General features: G+C 41.2%; 1 protein-coding gene across 13 annotated transcripts in view; it reads left to right on the top strand.

Moving 5' to 3' along the window:
• Positions 1-766: 766 nt before the first annotated feature.
• The window catches only part of LOC144495583 (RELT-like protein 1), an 84,662-nt gene continuing 63,915 nt past the window's right edge, over positions 767-21,513 (top strand). For 4 of the 13 annotated variants that reach the window (XM_078215835.1, XM_078215825.1, XM_078215815.1 and 1 more), the window contains exon 1: positions 775-873. In XM_078215835.1, the coding sequence (XP_078071961.1) occupies positions 852-873 (22 nt within the window). In that variant the 5' untranslated portion in view covers positions 775-851. Of the gene's footprint in view, positions 874-19,991; positions 20,152-21,513 lie in introns of those variants that run through there. The other 9 variants (XM_078215782.1, XM_078215790.1, XM_078215771.1 and 6 more) reach the window with 5 other exon arrangements.

Below are 21,513 nucleotides of genomic sequence, written 5' to 3'. Positions count from 1 at the left end.
AGAGGGTGGTGAGTGTCTGGAACAAGCTGCCAGAGGTAGTAGTAGAGGCGGGTACAATTTTATCTTTTAAAAAGCATTTAGATAGTTACATAAGTATGATGGGTATCGAGGGATATGGGCCAAATGCGGGCAATTGGGATTAGCTTAGGGGTTTTAAAAAAAAAGGGCGGCATGGACAAGTTGGGCCGAAGGGCCTGTTTCCATGCTGTAAATCTCTATGACTATGACTTTATACAGACAAAGCCTATCATTCACAGAATACATAGAGGAGAAAGGAGATGGCACTGGAGTGTGTTGACTTCTTGCGAGTTGTGCCCAGCATACCCCCTTTTACTCTTGTTCTATGCTTTTAAAACTCTACTCTAACTCTATTAAACTCTCTAACAATGCTCTTCAATCTCTTAAATATTTGGCAATACCCTATGATTGTAACACTACATTCTGCATCCTCTTTTCCTTCTCTATGAACGGTATGCTTTGTCTGTCCAGTGCAAGAAACAATACTTGTCACTACACTAATACATGTGACAAGTCACAATATAGTGTTACAGTCATAGCTAGGGTGCGGAGAAAGATCAACCTAATAAAACGTATGAATATCTGCATAGCCTCGCTTATGTATACAATTCCCTCCAGCACTCCAAAGATATCAACTTCTAATTCCGGTTTCTTGTGCATTCCTAACTTTAATTGACGTTTCAGATTATAAACCTGCCTCCATTTCGCAGTTGCTGACCTGGAGAGCCGTCAGCTGGAGGGCGTGGCCGGCTGGGCGCGAGGCGGGGCGGTTGGAGTCTGGAAGGCGAGGAGCTCGTGCAGTCGCGGCGGTGTTGGGGCGCGTGCGGGAGAGGATGGCGGCGGCTTCGGAGTTGGGTGAGTGGAGCTGGAGGAGGGTCAATGGAGGAAAGGGAATGGAGGGCTCATCTCCCTGGACGGGGGAAGGATCGGGGAGGGTCAGTGCCCAGTCTGCTTTGTCCGTCCACTTTAAATTAGTTGCTGCAGGAATGGCCGGGACATTGCAGGGAGTCCGGTCCGCTGGCAGGATGTTTGGGTGCGGCCTCTCGGCGTGTGCCCGGGTCGCACTTGTCCGTGTTGGAAGCGCCTTTGCCGGTAGTGGGGGCTCTACCAGTTTTGACATGTCCACCGCTAGTGGTGATTAATCCCGAGAGAGCTGACAAGTGTAAACTCTTTAACTCCAAGCAAAGGGACGGAACACCGCAGCCTGCCACAAGATTTGTTTTTATTCCAGACTTGCCCTTTGGTCCAGCTTCCAAAAAGTAAATACGCTTTTTAATAGTTACTATATCGAAACTTTATTACTGATCACCGATCTGGTGTGGAGGAGTAAGGGGATTAAAAACTGAAATGTTAATTTCTTATGAGTACGAGAGAGTATTCCTAGCACAGTGTGGATATAAATGTGTCGGCAAAGTATACAGTGGTGAAATTTTACTTGCATCCCGTCTAAGTTAGAGGGGAGTGAGTAGTAGGCAAGCTGGAAGTTTTTAAATAGGATCAATTTTGTTAACCAAAAATCTAGCAAACTAGTAGGACCAAAATTACATTTTTAAGCTTTGTATATGTTAGTATGCAAGTTTCCACAGGCTGGGAAATTGGAATGTGTGACATCCATATTTGGTTTATTTCCAGAAGTTTGATTTATTGGGTCAAACGCAGTACTTATTGAAACGTAATACTTTAATTACTTCTGGCTGTATTTAACATATTGGTCAAACCATTTATTGGCTGTATGTTAGGGGGTGGCACACCTTTTGGTTCCGTTGCCTCAGTGCCAGGGACTCTGGTGACTTTCTCCCCGTGTCTGTGTGGGTTTCTTCTGGGTGCTGTAATTTCCTCCCACAGTCCAAACATGTGCAGGTTAGGTGGATTGGCAATGCTAAATTGCCCCTTGGTGTCCATAGATGTGCAGTTTAGGTGGATTAGGCATGGTAATTGCATGGGGCTAGGGTGGGCCTGGGTAAGATGCTCTTTCACTGTTGGTGCAGACACGATGGGCCAAATGGCCTCCTCCTGCACTGTATGGATTTCATGAATTTAAATAATTTGACACCAGTTGGAATCATGGATCCTTAAGTGATTCTAGAGGGAGTGTTGAGCAACTGTACCAGAATTATCTGTTTCACTGAAGGGATTCCAATCGTGTCAGCTGCTGAGTAACTATTGAATAGGAAAGACAGTAGGAGATGTTCAAGTTGATTTCCTGCTTCTGAACATTAAAAAGCCTGTCAGGTTTCCTGGTTGTCATAAGTTAGGCATTGTTCTTTGTTTGGAACAGGTGATTTATGGATGTCTGATAGTTTGGCTGTAATGTCCCTTATCTTAGAATCCCTACAGTGCAGAAAGAGGCCATTCGGCCCATCGAGTCTGCACCGTCAACAATCCCACCCAGGCCCTGTCCCCATAACCCCACATATTTACCTTCTAAACCCCCTGACATTAAGGGGCAATTTAGCATGGCCAATCAATGCAATCACCGCCAATACTTGCACTTCTGTGAAGATTTACTTAGTTCCACTGAATCTGTAAATTTTTAGAATGGTAATGCCTGTTGCCCAATCGGACAAATGGCTGAATCATGATTTTTAGCTCTGCACATCAGTGGATATTCAGGTTAGCTGATTTTAATTTTTTACATGTCCGGTCAGTTCTGTGCATTATGATCTACACAAAAACATTAAACAGCCATCACTCTGCAGAGCCATTTATCCCTCCCACACAATTGTCATGCCAATGCATGCCACCTCATGGACACATTTCTCTCATCTGTCCTTATCCAACATAAGCCCCTCTGTGAAGTCCCATGGCCCTTTATAGCCCCTATGCCAACTTAGCGTCAACTCATGCAGACCCAAGCCCTGTAACAAACACACTTTGCCCTTGCACTTACAATGCCAACTTAGTATCCAGCATGGACAGATCTTCGGACCTATGCTGAGATGTGTTTTTTTTTAAACAAGTCTTTTGAAGGATTCACTATTTCAAAAAAACCTCACGCATCGATAAAACTCATTTACAATATTTGAATTCCTTTAATCCCTTATAAAAACGAGTATAGGAATTTCCAAACCCACTTTGAAGAGTCTGTTACCACTTGGAGTTGTCAGTTAAACTAAATTGTAATAATGAAGGCTGTGAAATCAGTCATGCGGCACTAATCTATTCAGTATAACCCTGAGGCTTATGTCAACAGGCAGAGTGAAATAACACTTTTTAAACAAAAATTGCAGATACTCTCAGAATATGTAAAGGGCAGGAGTTTTAAATACCTTAACGGTTGTTTTTAACAGTTCTAGTGAGCTTGATGGTTCCACTGAGTTTATGCATTTTCTAAAACTTGCTTAAAAATCTCTCCTAACCATGTCCCAGGGTTTTATCCAAAAGGGTACCCCACTTTTCCACTGTTAGCTGATGAAAATCGACATAACTGGAGGCAGCCGCTGTTTTATGTGTGCAACTTAGTGCCTGCCCCAATCATCACCCACCCCCAACCCCACGTAAATGGTAGTGCTGTTTTTTTGGCATGAGTCTTTCAGGTCCGATCATCCACAGCCATTTGCACAACAATGGAGTGATTCTCTCAATCTATGTAACTGTAGAAGGAGTTGCGTGAAGTGTAATACTCCCTGGAATGTTTTCAAATTTTAGGAAATCAATTCAAAATTCTTAATGCGACAAAACTAAAATTGATTCCCAAACTTCAAATAGGCTGATTAAATTGGCACTGAAATTGCAGTCGAACGTAAATGCCTTTTATGAACAGAGAAATTTTGATTTTATTATTGTCCCATGTATTAGTATACAATGGAAAGTATTGTTTCTTGTGTGCTGTACAGACAAAGCATACCGTTTATAGAGAAGGAAAGGAGAGAGTGCAGAATGTAGTGTTACAGTCATAGCTAGGGTGTAGAGAAAGATCAACTTAATGCAAGGTAGGTCCATTCAAAAATCTGATTGCAGCAGGGAAGAAGCTGTTCTTGAGTCAGTTGGTATGTGACCTCATACTTTTGTATCTTTTTCCCGATGGAAGAAGGTGGAAGAGAACATGCTTCAGTATGCTGGCTGCTTTGCTGAGGCAGCGGAAAGTGTAGATCTAGTCAATGGATGGGAGGCTGGTTTGCGTGATAGATTGGGCTACATTTACGACCTTTTGTAGTTTCTTGCCATACCAAGCTGTGATACCACCAGAAAGAATACTTTCTATGGTGCATCTGTAAAAGTTGGTGAGAGTCGTAGCTGACATGCCAAATTTCCTTAGTCTTCTGAGAAAGTAGAGGCATTGGTGGACTTAATTATAGTGTCAGCATGGGGGGGACCAGGAAAGGGTGGGATGTAGGTGAAGGTGGTAGAAATGTGCTTTATTGGTATTGCTTCTGAAATACTACTTGTGATGTTGAAGTATTAACTTTAATGTCATGTGCATTCAGGTTTATGATGCAATGAATATGTCTGTCTAATTATGTATAAGGTGAAATGTAAGTACTTTCTTCAGCACTCAAACATTTCTGTAGTGCCTTATCACATCCCTAGGAAAGCCAAAGTTTCTCTGTGGTTCATGTATGAATCTTGTTTAGGCATTTGCAGGATTGAAGATAATGTCAGGTTATTTCTCTGAGCTGACCTTCTTGCATTTGTCAAACCAACATTGTTGCTTGTTATAGAGGACAGAATACCCAAAAGGTAACTGAAACTGCTAAGTTGCTGGAACAGTAAATTGAGATCTCCATTTATGAAATTAATATTAAAGGTTTCTCCTTTTACACAAAAATATGATTATAATTCTGAATATATGGCTTCAAAGATGTAATTTCTTTGTGCTGGTGTGATACAAATACACAGAATTCCTGAACCTGTTGACCAAGTTGTTCCTGCATTTTCTGGCCCTGACAAAATGTTTTTTTTCTTGTGGGTGAATCCAGAACTAGGTGGAACAGACAGAAATGAGGACAATTTATTTTCTGAGGGTTATGAGGCTTTGGAACTCTGCCTCAGAAGGTGGTGGAGCCATTGAATATTTTTAAGACGAAAGCAGATTGATTCCCTTTGGCTAACAGGAATTTATCAGGGGGATAGGAAATTTGGAACCTGAAGCACAAACAGATCAACCATGATCTTGTTGAAAGCCAGAGAAAGCTTGAGGGACCGAATGACATATTTAGTATGTTGGTGTGTTGACAATACATTATAGTTGGTTCAAAGTCAATAAACATTCCATTAAGACTCAATTCTTTATTAAATTGTATCAGAAACCATTGACAGGACGCAGCATTTCAGACTTCGTTTAACTTGTACTTTTCTCACACGTTTTTGCTGGATTTCATAGAATCAGAGTTCTTACAGTGTAGGAGGCGGCCATTCGGCCCATTGAGTCTGCACTGACAACTCTTTCCTCCCCCCCCCGCCCCCCCCCCCCCCTCAATTTTGCATGGCCAATCAACCTAACCTGCACATCTTTGGAATGTGGGAGGAAACTGGAGCACCTGGAGGAAACCCATGCAGACACTGGGAGAAGGTGCAAACTCCACGCACAGAGACTCGAGGCCAGAATTGAACCCAGGTCCCTGGTGCTGTGTGGCAGCAGTGCTAACAACCACTGTGCACTGTGCCTTAAAATTTGGTATGTACTTAGAAAATAAAATTGCAAGATGAATTTCTAGTTAGTGATCTGATTTAGAAATTTTGTGCAACACTATCTTGCTGGGACATTCATTGTTAACAGAACATGTGTACAGTTACAAGCTGAAACAGAGCCAAGATAGAGGATTTTTGAAGCCTTGTTGCTAATTTTATATCTTTATTGCCTGTTGATGCCTATTTAAGCTTCATAATTAAAGTTGGTGCAAAATTGCCAACTTCATACAACCATCAAGCTTTCAATTAGAATAGGTGATAACTGCACAACTGGAATAAAAACAAAGCTCTGTAAATCACAAGTCATTTGTATATGTAAAGAGAAAAGGCAGGTTATGACATTTTAAAATTGGAACGGAATATGCCTTAAAGGCTTTATACTCAGCATGGGTTATTTCCTTTTGGATCATAAGTACAGACTGCTCTGTATTAGTTACACATCTTTGTTTTTATTTCAATTTACTACCAATTTCATGTCTTTCTTTCAAGCAAAGTACTCCTGCCTCGTCAGCTGTAATTTTGACAAGTAGACTGATTGCATTTCACTTGCATATGTTTATTCATCTCTAATCACACTTCATATAATTGTGCCAACTTGATCCATACTAGTCAGGTGAATTAAAAGTATACCAGATCAGTTATGAAAATGAGGTCTGTATGAATAAAATCTGAATTTGGGTGCCCATTAATACTAGCCACAAGTATGCATAGTCTTATGATGGTCAGTTAATCTTTGACCTCTGCTTCAGTTGTTGTGGGGAAGAGCATAACTAGGAGCAAGGAGAATTAATTCAACAGGAAATTCAGGAGAAATTTCTTACTCGGAGTGGTGAGAATGTTGAACTTGCTACAATAGGGAGTATTGAAGCAAATACTACAGATGCATTAACAGGAAAGCTAGACCAGGTTGGCCAACTCTGGTTGAAAAAATAGGGTAGTCATGATGTGGAGATGCCGGCGTTGGACTGGGGTAAACACAGTAAGAAGTTTAACAACACCAGGTTAAAGTCCAACAGGTTTATTTGGTAGCAAAAGCCACACAAGCTTTCGAGGCTCTGAGCCCCTTCTTCAGGTGAGTGGGAATTCTGTTCACAAACAGAACTTATAAGACACAGACTCAATTTACATGAATAATGGTTGGAATGCGAATACTTACAACTAATCCAGTCTTTAAGAAACAAAACAATGGGAGTGGAGAGAGCATCAAGACAGGCTAAAAAGATGTGTATTGTCTCCAGACAAGACAGCCAGTGAAACTCTGCAGGTCCACGCAACTGTGGGAGTTACAAATAGTGTGACATAAATTCTGATTCTAGGATCGCATGATAAAGACTCAGGAGGAAAAAAGCAGAAATATTTCTGATATTCGGGTAAGCGTTCTCCAAGGCGGCCTTCGCGACACACGACAGCGCAGAGTCGCTGAGCAGAAACTGATAGCCAGGTTCCGCACACACAAGGACGGCCTCAACCGGGATATTGGGTTTATGTCACACTATTTCACATAAATATTTCTGCTTTTTTCCTCCTGAGTCTTTATCATGCGATCCTAGAATCAGAATTTATGTCACACTATTTGTAACTCCCACAGTTGCGTGGACCTGCAGAGTTTCACTGGCTGTCTTGTCTGGAGACAATACACATCTTTTTAGCCTGTCTTGATGCTCTCTCCACTCCCATTGTTTTGTTTCTTAAAGACTGGATTAGTTGTAAGTATTCGCATTCCAACCATTATTCATGTAAATTGAGTCTGTGTCTTATAAGTTCTGTTTGTGAACAGAATTCCCACTCACCTGAAGAAGGGGCTCAGAGCCTCGAAAGCTTGTGTGGCTTTTGCTACCAAATAAACCTGTTGGACTTTAACCTGGTGTTGTTAAACTTCTTACTGTGAAAAAATAGGGGACACTTCACTGTGTAGGTGCTACTGAAGCCTTGGTTTTGGGGGGAGTTGGTGTGGGTTGTTGAGATTGTGTAGTGGGGTGGGGGCAGGGGAGATTAAATGATAAAAAGACTGGCAGGGGACAAGTTTATAAAAATGTTTAAAGGAACTGCAAATGTGAAAAGCAGAATTACCAACATTACCTGTCCAGAAAAAAAAGGCAGAGGTTATGTTTTGAAATTGATGAACTCAGTGCTGAGTTGGGATTAATATTCATTACAAGTCTATTGACTCCACCTCACTTCCCACTTCTTAGAACCCTATTCTATTACCCTAGTTTCTTTGTCTCGGGTGACAACATCACCTTCTCTAAATATTTCTGATGTATCTAACTTCTTCCTGCTGTTATAATCAGGTCAGAAACCCCAAGGTGTTTTATGAAGTCAGCCTAGACCATAAGTTTTGCACTTTGGATTTGGCATGGGTAAATATGAGATGTTTCACTCCAGGTATGATTCAAGTGACCCAATAGGGAGATTTTATCAAACAAAGTTGATTTAAGAATACAGTAAACACATAGTAAGAAAATTAGCAATAACTTTTACCAATTACAAAAGCACAACTATAACATTGCATAAACCTTAACAGCCAAGAATATTGTTCCAACACAAACATGTCTACAATCATGCATCCCGTTCTAGGCTTAGCACAGAAAATAAGTATGCTCACATTTGCTGTATCTTGCAGCTTTGCAACACCTGCTGTGAATTAGTCCTTTGGATATGGAATTGAAACTCTGACTTCCCTGTCCTGGAGCTGCCAGCACACCTCAAGGTAGAGATAGTGCCACTGCTTGCCTCTAACTTCTAGCTAGCAAGCCACCGACAGCAAAATTTTTGCTCCAGAGAGACAAGACAGACTGCTTCCAGTCTGCAGCCCAAACGCTTCTGCCAAACGGAAAGTGAAGACCTTTTGATTTTCTCCCGTGAGGGGAAAAAAAACCTATTCAAACCTGACCCATCGATCAGTCACAAATCAACAATTCCCACAAGGGTCAGAATACTCCAAGACACTATAAGGCCCAGATTAAAAATAAACAAAGGCTCATTATATGGCTTTTGCAACAATAAAAGGACATTGGTTCAGACAACCCGGTGCCAAAATCAAAAAAGGCCAGGCCTGTTCAAAACCTGCAGACAATATGATTAAAATACATTTCTTAAAGGCACAGTAGTGTCACACCGCATAGACACCATGGTTGGCAGGATCCTCATCGTATACCTCAGCTCCCTCTTCTGCTGCCAGACTTAATCCATACTTAAAATCAAATTTTAAAAAAGCTTTCTTCCCTTTATGAACTTTAAAAGCACAACTGAAAAAATCCCTTATAAAAGCCAAGATAAACTTCTACTTTCATCTATTTTCACTTTGAAAATTGCTCAAACCAGAGAAAAATAAAATGGCAATTTCCAGAACTATTAAGACAAATTATGTAGGGTGTTAAAAGGTAAACTTCTTGTTCCTACAGTTCTTGTATGTATGTTAATTAGAAGTTTCTTAACATTTATTTGCAAAGTAATAAAAGACCTAAGATTAAACTTTGATATCTTCAAGCATTATAAGAACATAAGAACTAGTAGCAGGAGTAGGCCATCTGGCCCCTCGAGCCTGCTCCGCCATTCAATAAGATCATGACTGATCTTTTCGGGGACTCAACTCCACTTACCCACTCGCTCACCATAATGCTTAATTCCTTCACTCTTCAAAAATTTATCTATCCTTGCCTTAAAAACATTCAATGAGGTAGCCTCAACTGCTTCACTGGGCAGGGAATTCCACAGATTCATAACCCTTTGGGTGAAGAAGTTCCTCCTCAACTCAGTCCCAAATCTGCTCTCCCTTATTTTGAGGCCATGCCCCCTAGTTCTAGTTTCACCCACCAGTGGAAACAATTTCCCTGCTATCTTATCTATTCCCTTCATAATCTTATATGTTTCTGAGATCTCCCCTCATTCTTCTGAATTTCAATGAGCATAGCCCCAGTCTACTCAGTCTCTCCTCATAAGCCAACCCTCCTCAACTCCGGAATCAACCTAGTGAATCTCCTCTGCATCCTCCTCCAGTAAGAAATTTAACAACACCAGGTTAAAGTCCAACAGGTTTATTTGGTAGCAAAAGCCACACAAACTTTCGGAGCTGCAAGCCCCTTCTTCAGGTGAGTGGGAATTCTGTTCACAAACAGAGCATATAAAGACACAAACTCAATTTACATGAATAATGGTTGGAATGCGAATACTTACAACTAATCAAGTCTTTAAGAAACAGAACAATGTGAGTGGAGAGAGCATCAAGACAGGCTAAAAAGATGTGTAAAAAGATGAGACAATACACCTTTTTAGCCTGTCTTGATGCTCTCTCCACTCACATTGTTCTGTTTCTTAAAGACTTGATTAGTTGTAAGTATTCACATTCCAACCATTATTCATGTAAATTGAGTTTGTGGCTTTATATGCTCTGTTTGTGAACAGAATTCCCACTCACCTGAAGAAGGGGCTTGCAGCTCCGAAAGCTTGTGTGGCTTTTGCTACCAAATAAACCTGTTGGACTTTAACCTGGTGTTGTTAAACTTCTTACTGTGTTTACCCCAGTCCAACGCCGGCATCTCCACATGTCCTCCTCCAGTGCCAGTATATCCTTTCTCAAGTAAGGAGACCAAAACTGTACACAGTACTCCAGGTGTGGCCTCACCAGCACCTTATACAGCTGCAACATAACCTCGCTGTTTTTAAACTCCATCCCTCTAACAATGAAGGACAAAATTCCGTTTGCCTTCTTAATTACCTGCTGCACCTGCAAACCAACTCCTTGTGATTCATGCACAAGGACACCCAGGTCCCTCTGCACAGCAGCTTGCTGCTATTTTTTAATCATTTAAATAATAGTCCATTTTGTTGTTGTTCCTATCAAAATGGATGATCTCACATTTACCAACATTGTACTCCATCTGCCAGACCATCGCCAACTCACTTAGACTATCTATATCCCTTTGCAGACTTTCAGCGTCCTCTGCACACTTTGCTCAGCCACTCATTTTAGTGTCATCTGCAAATTTTGATACACTACACTTGGTCCCCAACTCCAAATCATCTGTGTAAATCATAAACAATTGCGGTTACAACACTGATCCCTGAGGCACACCACTGATCACCAACCAGAAAAACACCCATCTACCCACACTCTTGGCTTTCTGTTAGTTAAGCTGTTAAATTTATAATTTAAGTGTTGGGGTCAGTTCATTAGCTATGTTCAAGAGGGAGCTGGATGTGGTCCTTGAAGCTAAAGGGATCAAGGGGTATGGAGAGAAAGGAGGAGTGGGTAACTGAAAGTGCATGATCAGCCATGATATTGAATGGTGGTGCATGCTTGAAGAGCCGAATGGTCTAATCCTGCACCTATTTTCTACATTAATAAAAGCAACTCTGACAAGTTTGGCAAAAATAATCTTAAAGCATTTCCCTTCTATTTGGCCTAAATAGAAGTTGGAAGAAATTTGGACATTTTTCTGGATCACAAATATTTAAATGTGTAAATATGATTTTATAATCTGTCTAATCCACTGTTATTTTCTTAAAGTATGCAATATTTTCTATTTAATTTTTTGTGTGTTTTGTGATGGGCAAGTAATTTTTCTTAGTATTTGGACTATTAAATTAGATTGAAATTAAGGATTTGGAAAGATCCACGATCTTAGGATGGCCCAAAGTGTTCTTCAGCCAGTTAGTACTTTCGCAGTTGTAACAAAATATATTGCAATTTTTGCACAGCAGTAACAAAATAGTGACCAGATAATTTATTTTACTGTTGTTCATCGAGGGATAAATATTGACCATGAGATTGGGGAAAACTTCACTGTCTAGTGCCGTGAATTTTTTTATATTCACCGGAGAGGGTGAATAGGGCCACAGTTTAACAAGCCATTTGGAAAGCAGCAGCTTGGTATTATGCTCAAGGCAAGTCTTTAGAGTTAACTTTAACTTTAAAGAATAACCTTTTGACCCAGATATGTGTATGCTGCTGAGGTTGACTAGACTAAGGACTTCATTACAGGATATGAATCCAGTCAAGGAAATTGAAAACTATATTATAATATCCGTAGAACCATAGGAAAATTGCAGCACAGGAAGTGACCATTCGACCCATCTTGTCCATGCCAGCCTGAGAACACAGTAAGAAGTTTAACAACACCAGGTTAAAGTCCAACAGGTTTATTTGGTAGCAAAAGCCACACAAGCTTTCGGAGCCCCAAGCGCCTCCTTCAGGTGAGACCTGAGAACACCCAGGTATCCTATCTGATCCCATCTTCCTGCACCTGGCCCATAGCCTTGTAGCTTATAGGAGTTAAGGTGCAGATCCAGGTACTTTGAGTTAAGGTTTGTGGTTCCACCGCAAACTCGGGCAGTGAATTCCGAACACCTACACCCTTTGAATAGAAAAAAGTTCTTCCTCATGTCACCTCTACACCTACTGACACTTATCTTGAATCTATGTCCTCTGGTTCTAGAATTCTCCACCAAAGGAAACCATTATACCGTGTCTATCTTTTCTCCTTATAATTTTGTACACTTTTATCAAGTCACCCCTCAACCTTCTTTGTTCCAGGGAAATTAACCCCAACCTATCCAATCTCTCCTCATAGCTACAGTTTCCAGCCCTGGCAACATTCTTGTAAACCTCCTCTGCAATCTCTTCAGAGCAATTATGTATTTTCTGTAATATGGTGGCTAGAACTGCACACACTACTCCAGTTCTGGCCTCACCAGTGTTTTGTATAATTCCAACATTATATCTTTACTTTTATATTCAATCCTCTGCCAATGTATTCCATATGTCCCAACCAAACCTTGTGGAGCACCACTTGAAACAACTTTCCATTCGCAAGAGCATCCATCGACCATTATCCTGTTTCCTGGTACTGAGCCAACTTTTGATCCGGTTTGCCACATTACTCTGTATTCCATGGGTTTTACGTTTTTGACCATGTAGGACCTCGTCAAACTCCTTGCTAAATTCCATGTATATAAGATCCACTGCACTTCCTTCATCAACCCTTCTTGTCACTTCATAAAGAATTCAATCACGTTTTTGAGGCAAGATCTTCCTTTAACAAGTTCATGAGGCCATCTCTGACAAGCCCATGTCTTTCTAAGTAACAGTTAATCCTATTCATTCTATTAATTTGCCCACCACTGAAGTTAGACTAACTGGCCTATAATTGTTTGGCATTTCCTTTGATCCCTTTTTAAACAATGGAACTACATTTGCATTTCTCTAATCCTCCGTTACCTCCCTTGTATCTAGTGAGGATTGGCAAATCATCCTCAGAGCATCTGCTATCTCCTCAACCACCTTCAGCAGCCTCAGAAACAATACATGTGCCACTGGGGACTTATCAGCTTTCAAGGATTCCAACTCTTCAAGTACTTCCTCTCTCTTTATGCTTATCACGAAGAATCATAGAACCCCTACAGTGTGAAAAGGCCATTTGGCCCATCTAGTCTGCACTGACTCTTAGTGTAATTTACCCAAGCCCCCTCCCCTGCCCTATCCCTGTAACCCCACACATTTCCCATGGCTAATCCATCTAACGTATGTAATCCCCTGCTGATCACTATATGGGGCTACTATTTAACTGTTTGATTTACAGGATCCTGAATTCCTAGCAGTCGATGGTGAGCTGGCTAAATTTCCTGTTTACCCATAAATGCCAGTACAGGCTTGCATGAAAAGGATTTAAGTATGTTTAGCGCGGTGCCTCCAAAAATGTTATTGAGATAAACCTTATAATGAGAAAAGGTTTGAAACAACAAGGTAAACGGAATAACAAAAAAATTTAATAACAAATATAATTAGCAGATATAAACAAGTAAAGAATCCCAACTGAAGATTTTCCAATTAACAGTTTCAACCTGAGAAATGTTCAGAATATCACCAAGCACTTTGAATTTTAAACGTTGGGGCCCATCCGTTGGTGCACATCTGAAGAAAACCACATTGTTACCGTTCCTGTCTGACAGTACTCACTTAACTCCGACACACACACAGTCCAGACGGGTCTACGAGAGGGAAGATGATGGAGCAAGCACACGAGGCAGAGGTGCCGCGAGCTATCTGTGTAGTAACGCAGGTCCAGTGCGCTGAAGGCTGTCCTCCTCGGCAGTCATGAAAAACCAAGCAGTTCTACCTGAACAAGATTCACTTCGAACTGACTTTTTACTGCCTCTGAAAAGCTTCTCTTCAAAAAACATGGCTGTCCCTCTTCTGCACACTCCCTCCTCAGCTCTGCAGCTGCTTCACTTCCTAGTGCCTTTTTTTCTTCCCGCCCCCAGAGCAATCCCATTGGCCCAGCCCACATCACTCAACCAACAGCATCCTGTTCACAGCACCCGCCCGGCAAACAGGACACTGAAACCCACAAGGGACAAAGAACACTGGTAAACGTCTTCCCCACAAATTTTCCTCAGTCCCTTACACGTACACATATTGGGACACTAAGGGGCAGTTTAGCATGGCCAATTCATCTAACCAGCACATCTTTGGACATCTCTGAAATTGTAAAGAGACACTTGTGTACCCTGCCCCCACCCCCCACCACCACAGATGCAGAGGGAGCTGTGCTGGATCGAATGTTCAAGTTGCTGATTGAAAGCTGAAGAAAAGTTTCTGGCTAGTAAATGGCAGTTGCTGTTCTGTCCCTGTTGGCAAAATTCAGACCATTATCTCGGATAGCTTTATTTCCCTCTCGTCATTGGTCTTCAATTCCCGCTAGTTATTCTGATTTGACCAGGTCAATTAAAACTACATAGGAATTTTGCTTAAATGTGTATTTATAAATTACAGTCCAGCACTCCCTGCCAAAATCACAAACTTTATTTTTAACACAAGCATTGAAATGGATGAAAGTTGTCTCTTTATTGAAGGTATATCCTTATAGTAATCCAATGTTGGTGTCATACGTTATGGAGATTTGCTCTTTTCAAATTATTAAGTAAATGCGTATAATTTTGTGGTATTTAATCTTGCAAGACTTGATGTTGAATCATGTGTCCAAGTGTTCCCCTGTTTTCCAGGCTTCATCTCGGAGCCTATATAATATTCTGGTATTTGCTTTGAGAAATGGTGCTGACAAAATAAGCTGCACTTTGTTCAAGAACAATGCAGTTGGCACCAAAGCAAACACGAGAGGCACAGGCCATCATTTTCAGCTGTTGTCAAGTTAAGTGCTCAGTTGGTCTTGGAACAAGAAATCAGAGAAACCCTACAGTGCAGAAAGAGGCCATTTGGCCCATCGAGCCTGCACCGACCACAATCCCACCCAGGCCCTATCCCCATATCTCTACATATTTACCCACTAATCCCTCTAACCTGTGCATCTCAGGACACTAAGGGGCAATTTTAGCATGGCCAATCAACCTAACCCGCACATCTTTGGACTGAAACCCACGCAGACACGAGGTGAATGTGCAAACTCCACACAGACAGTGACCCAAGCTAGGAATCGAACCCAGGCCCCTGGAGCTGTGAAGCAGCAGTGCTAACCACTGTGCTACCGTGCCGCCCTTATTTGTAATTCATTGAAAGAATGAAATCAATACATAAGATAGTGGTCTGAATTTTGTGGTTAGCAGCAAAATAATTTGGCATTCATCACAATTGCAGATGTTTGCAGACTTTTTGCAGCCTTTTAAATAACAACTTCATCTCCTTGCATGGATTTCAATATGGAGTCTCGGTTTTTTGGCTGAGATCCAATGTTGGATCAAGACCAAGATCAGGTGTAACATCTGCTCTTGTCAGTTTGGATCTAGTATGTCTGTTTTTTGGGAATATGAATTGGATTTGATTTGAATTGGTTTTTGGAGCAAGCAAGGAGATGGATTAGGGGCTTCCCCTGTCCACTATGTGCATTGGCTTTGTAGCTCCGAGGAAGGAATAAATATTTTTAAACAATTAATAGAGTCTCTGAGAGATACCAGTAGGGCAAAGCTTGTGAAGATGTATGGTAGATCAGGTTTTCATAATCTCTGCGTTTCCGTGTTTAACTGTATGTGCAGATTCTGAAAATTTCTGTTTCCCACCCAGACCCTACCCCCATATCCCTACATATTTTACCCACTAATCCCTCTAACCTACGCATCCCAGGACACTAAGGGCAATTTAGCATAGCCAATCAATCTAACCTGCACATCTTTGGACTGTGGGAGGAAACAGGAGCACCTGGAGGAAACCCACGCAGACACGAGGAGAATGTGCAAACTCCACAGAGACAGTGACCCGAGCCGGGAATCGAACCCAGGTCCCTGGAGCTGTGAAGCAGCAGTGCTAACCACTGTGCTACCGTGCCGCCCTTGATTTTGTTCCATGAGGCCTGGCAATCTTCCAGCCATTGACTCATTCATGTGATAACGATTATGTGTTAGTGGACTTCTAGCACTTTTGGCACAGCTACGCTCAGTTAGCCTCAGGACCAAGGCTGCGCCAGATTCGAGGTTGTGCAATTTGGACAGTGGGTGGTTCTCACCAGTATTGATCGGGTAGGGATAAGGTTGCCTTGGATTGCTTATTTATATATATATAAAATATTTTACCAAAGGCTTAAAAGGAAAATTATAATGGGACAGATCTTTCCTCCACCAGCATAAGCAGCTCCTCTATGTCTGCTCCCGGCCTTGTTACTAGATTTTCAGTCCCCGTCCCCATTCTCTTTCTGTTCTTTCTGCTCTTTTTCATGAGCTTTCCAGAAGATGTCAAAATTCCACAGTTCAAAGCACTGGCCTCTTGTTATCCTGAATATTGTTCCAGGTTCTTCAGTCAGAGTTCTCTTCCCTCCCTCCCTTGCTGCTCCTCTAATTACAGATTCAGTCTCTGAAGGAGCAGCAAGAGAGGGAACCTGTGATTGAAGACTTTGAGCACCCAGCTCGGAGAGACAAAATCTGAGATTGCTGGAGCAACTCCTCTCAGATTCTGTCTCTCCCACGCTTGCTTACTGCTCCAATCAAACTTTGGATTGTTTTCCTGCTCCCAGGGACGCCTGCGTCTACAATTGTTCACCCCCATTTTGACTATGGAGGAACCATACTGTGAAGAAATAGTGTACTGGGGGGACCTTTCCTGAATTTTCTGCTCCCATGTTTGGTTCTTTGCAGTCAATTTTTGACTTTTTGTGGATTACTTTGTCCACTGTTTGTTTATTTGAACCTGTATCATATGTTTTCAATCATAAGATTCAAAATTCATATTTGATTCGAAGTTTGCAACACCACATTATCAATTTCTAATTTAATTAGTCAGATTATTCAAACCTGTGCAAAAACCAAGTGATTCCTTCATCGTCTGGCAGAGTTTCATTATAATTTGAATTTTCCTATTCAATCAGTTGTCCTATCACTTGCACTGAAAACATCCGGCACTAAATGAGTCTACTTTTATTTATTCTTACCCTCTAGCAAAAAAGTGTGCTCGTGTCCCTGTGTATAGTAATTGGTAGTGGAGCTGATAATACCAGTGGCTACACAGCAGATTGGGTAAATAAGTAGGGGGCAGAAACTTGTATCTGAGATCTATCCTGTTAACTCTGTTGCCAAACCTTTTTCTTCTTTAGTATAAATCTTTGCGACCATTTGCAATTTGCATTTGTCCTGATGAGTGTTATGTTAAATGATAAATATTTCTTTTAATCAATTAGTCACTATCTTCTGGAACAAATTTGTCAAGAACATAAGAACTAGGAGCAGGAGTAGGCCATCTGGCCTTTCGAGCCTGCTCTGCCATTCAATAAGATCATGGCTGATCTTTTCGTGGACTCAGCTCCATTTACCTGCCCGTTCACCATAACCTTAATTCCTTTACTGTTCAAAAATGTATTTATCCTTGCCTTAAAAACATTCAATGAGGTAGCCTCAACTGCTTCATTGGGCAGAGAATTCCACAGATTCACAACCCTTTGGGCGAAGAGGTTCCTCCTCAACTCAGTCCTAAATCTGCTTTCCCTTATTTTGAGGTTATGCCCCCTGATTCTAGTTTCACCTGCCAGTGGAAACAACTTCCCTGCTTCGATCTTATCTATTCCCTTCATAATCTTGTATGTTTCTACAAGATCTCCCTTCATTCTTCTGAATTCCAATGAGTATAGCCCCAGTCTACTTGGTCTCTCCTCATAAGCCAACCCTCAACTCCAGAATCAACCTAGTGAATCTCCTCTGCATCCCCTCCAGTGCCAGTACATCCTTTCTAAAGTAAGGAGGTGTGAGAAAGTATGGAGGTGTTGTGTTGCTTTAAAAGGGAACTTCATACAATCCCAAGAGGATGGCATTTCCAATTAATAATGATTACTTTTTGGCAGCATTGGTCTCCTGAAATGTTGCTTGACTGCCTTAGGAAGTCTGAGAGAAATTTCCAAGTGTTCCTTCTAAACTGACTTTTTTCCTCCTTTTCATCTCCTGCGATAGAGCCAGTAAGGGGGCATGTGAACAACGTGTGATATATGATTGACTTGTTGGCATAGCTTGATTGGGATTTTGCAGTCTTTTTTTCACCACATTTGGCATGTTTATCCATCTTGATTGGCCCTAGTAATTACCTGGGACTATGAGCAAGCATTTGAGGAATTGTGGCCCATTTCTCACTATCCAGGTTGTAATTTGGATTTTTCTGCCAGACACTAAGCCACCATAATCCTCACTTCTGCGTAATGTTTAATTTTTGAAATAATAGGAATGTGTGGAGTTATGGAAATTGTTGAATGTCTCATCAGACCATAACAATGGTTTGAGTTGTTGCGACTTGTGCTCCTTTGAGCATTGATGAGGTCTAAATCCACAGGGAATCTCTCAAAGCCAAGACTTTTCAAAACTTTCAGCTGCGAACTTCAATACAGACAATCAAATACATGAAAAATATAACTGCAAATAAAAATTGAACAACAAATTCAGGCAGTCTGAAACTTGAGGTGGGGCTGAGTTGCGTTGGGGGAGGAAGAGAAAGTGAGGGACAGTGTGCTTTATCCAAAATTGATGTTTAATTTAGTGGATGTTGTCAGCTGGTTGCATTGCTTTTCAAAATCAAAAGTACCCGAAAGATAGCAATGAATGTAAAGTAGTTGTGTGCTGTTAGATTACATGATTCACATTCAATTGGCCAACTAAAATATATATGGTATGCGATATTAAATTTCAGTCCTAACAATGAGCATAGATCAGCCTAACTCAGTGATGGGCAACTTTGGGCTGCAAATCAGGCATGTTTACAAACTATGACCCTTGACTAAGATTGAATACATTTTATACACTGAATATTTCATTGCAAGTTATGGAAAATGCTTAATCATTCATATATTAATAGAACTGTCATCAACTTCAAGGTGTAAAAACAAAATAAATATTTATGTTTGATTGGATGCAGAGGGAGTGCATGGCTCTCATAGTCAATGTTGTGTGCTATCAGCATACACTTCACTTCATTTGCCCTTGTTTTACATGCACATCGCTTTAGTCATATCAGGAGGAAAAAAGCTCCTCGGATGGAAACCAGCAGAATGCAGCAACTCTGTGCATGGGCAAGTCAACAAAATGTCTCATAGCCCATTCTCAGAACCCTAATGGGCTACATGTGGCCCCTGGACCACAGGTTGCCCACCACTGACCTAACATTTACCACTTTCAAGAAAAAAGATTGCAAATATGATTTTAAAAAACACATCCTAAACATTTCTACTCTGTTCATTAACAACATTGCTTTTTAGAAAATGAATTGTTTGGTCTGGGCATGCACCTCTTTGACACCATTCAAAATGGCAGAAGGTTGAGTCACACTTTTGTTTTGTAAACAGCATGAAGCCTCTAAAGATCACATTACTTTTCTATTAAGATGTTTAATAGATTGTGATTTGTTTGTTGCGGCAATGTTGATTCTTTTATAAGTCAATTTACTATATTATGCCTTTTATATTTGACACCTTAGATTTGTCTACATATTTTCATATCCCACATTTCTAATCTGATTACAACAGGAAGTGCAAGTGATACATGTAATGAATGAAAATATACATGTAACTTATTTGAGACTTCATTAGTTTGCATTCTGCATTTGGAATGTGAAATTCCCAGAAGGATTTAACCTGACAATTTAACACTATTTGCACTATAAAATCTAATTTATAAGTTGTATGCCACATTAATGTTGCCATTTGACTAAGATTGTTGAGTACTGCTGAAAAAACAGACATGCTGTCAAAGCTTTTCATCTTGCGCTTATCAGGACAGATTCACAACAATACAAATTCTAAAGGGAACAACAATTTGTATTGCATGAGAAGAGGGTGCAGATTGATTGACAAATGGACTCCAAATGGCTGTTTTCCCCTAAACTTCTGTTTAATTGAGAAAGGCTCAATATATATTATATATTACAGATGTGAGGAACAATGATACAATGAGGAGCATTGATACAGTGAGGAGCAATAGATAGGATGCAAGACCGGGCGGAGAAGTGGCAGATGGACTTCAACCCGGATAAATGTGCAGTGGTCCATTTTGGCAGGTCAAATGGGATGAAGGAGTATAATATCAAGGGTAAGACTCTTAGCATTGTCGAGGATCAGAAGGACCTTGGGGTCCGGGTCCATAGGACTCTTAAGTCGGCTTCGCAGGTAGAGGAGGTGATTAAGAAGGCGTATGGTGTGCTGGCCTTCATCAATCGAGGGATTGAGTTTAGGAGTCAGGAGATAATGATGCAGCTTTATAAGACCCTCGTCAGACCCCACTTGGAGTACTGTGCTCAGTTCTGGTCGCCTCATTACAGGAGGGACGTGGAAATGATTGAAAGGGTGCAGAGGAGATTTACAAGGATGTTGCCTGGATTGGTTGGCATGCCTTATGAGGATAGGCTGAGGGAGCTCGGTCTTTTCTCCTTGGAGAGACGAAGAATGAGAGGTGACCTGATAGAGGTGTACAAGATGTTGAGAGGTATAGATCGGGTGGATTCTTGGAGGCTTTTTACCAGGGCTGAAATGGCTGCTACGTGAGGACACAGGTTTAGGGTGCTGGGGAGTAGGTACAGAGGAGATGTCAGGGGTAGGTTTTTCACTCAGGGGGTGGTGGGTGAGTGGAATCGGCTGCCGTCAGTGGTGGTGGGGGCAAACTCGATAAGAGTCTTTTAAGAGACTTCTGGATGAGTACATGGGACTTAATAGGATTGAGGGTTACATGTAAGCCTATCTATAAGCCTCGGTAGGTAGGGACATGACCGGCGCAACTTGTGGGCCGAAGGGCCTGTTTGTGCTGTATTTGTTCTATGTTCTATATGCACTTTGTTTGCAAAGGACAGGTTCCTGTGTGTCGATATATATGTAGCTCCTGCTGCGCATAAGTGAGCCACACTGCGAGTCGACTGATGGTCATAAATTGGTTGTCAAATATGGAACTTGCTATTCCCTGCTTCCCCATCCCCCTGCCTATATCAGAGTCCACTTTCCAACCATCAGCAACTTCTCTGGTCGTATGAATTGTTGTTCCCTTTAGATTTGGTATTGTTGCAAATCTGTCCTGGTGAATGCAAGATGAAAGGCTTTGACAAGCTCTTTTCAGCAAGAGTGACTACATGACTTGAGTTTGATTACTTTCTTTAGAGTAAATGAAAAGAATTGCATGTAAGACCAAAATCAAATGTATTTTCAGTTTTTCACATGACTAAATGGTGAAGGGATTGGTTTTGATCAAAGTGAAATCCAATTTATAAAGATACATGCTACTTGACACTCACCTTTTGTGTTCTGCCAATGTTACTTTTAAAGTAAAAGACACTTAGGCTCTTTCTAATACAAATTAAACTTGGACCCTTTGGACCATGTGTGCAAAGTGTCAAGAATAGTGAGCTACAAGATGAACATCAAATCCTGTTATGGTTGGAGAGTAAAGACAATACAGTTAAATGGA

Source organism: Mustelus asterias, chromosome 1, assembly GCF_964213995.1.
Source record: "Mustelus asterias chromosome 1, sMusAst1.hap1.1, whole genome shotgun sequence".
Classification (NCBI taxonomy): Eukaryota; Metazoa; Chordata; class Chondrichthyes; order Carcharhiniformes; family Triakidae; genus Mustelus; species Mustelus asterias.
The sequence above is the reverse complement of the archived record's forward strand: the minus strand, read 5'-3'. Positions and strand labels throughout refer to the sequence as shown.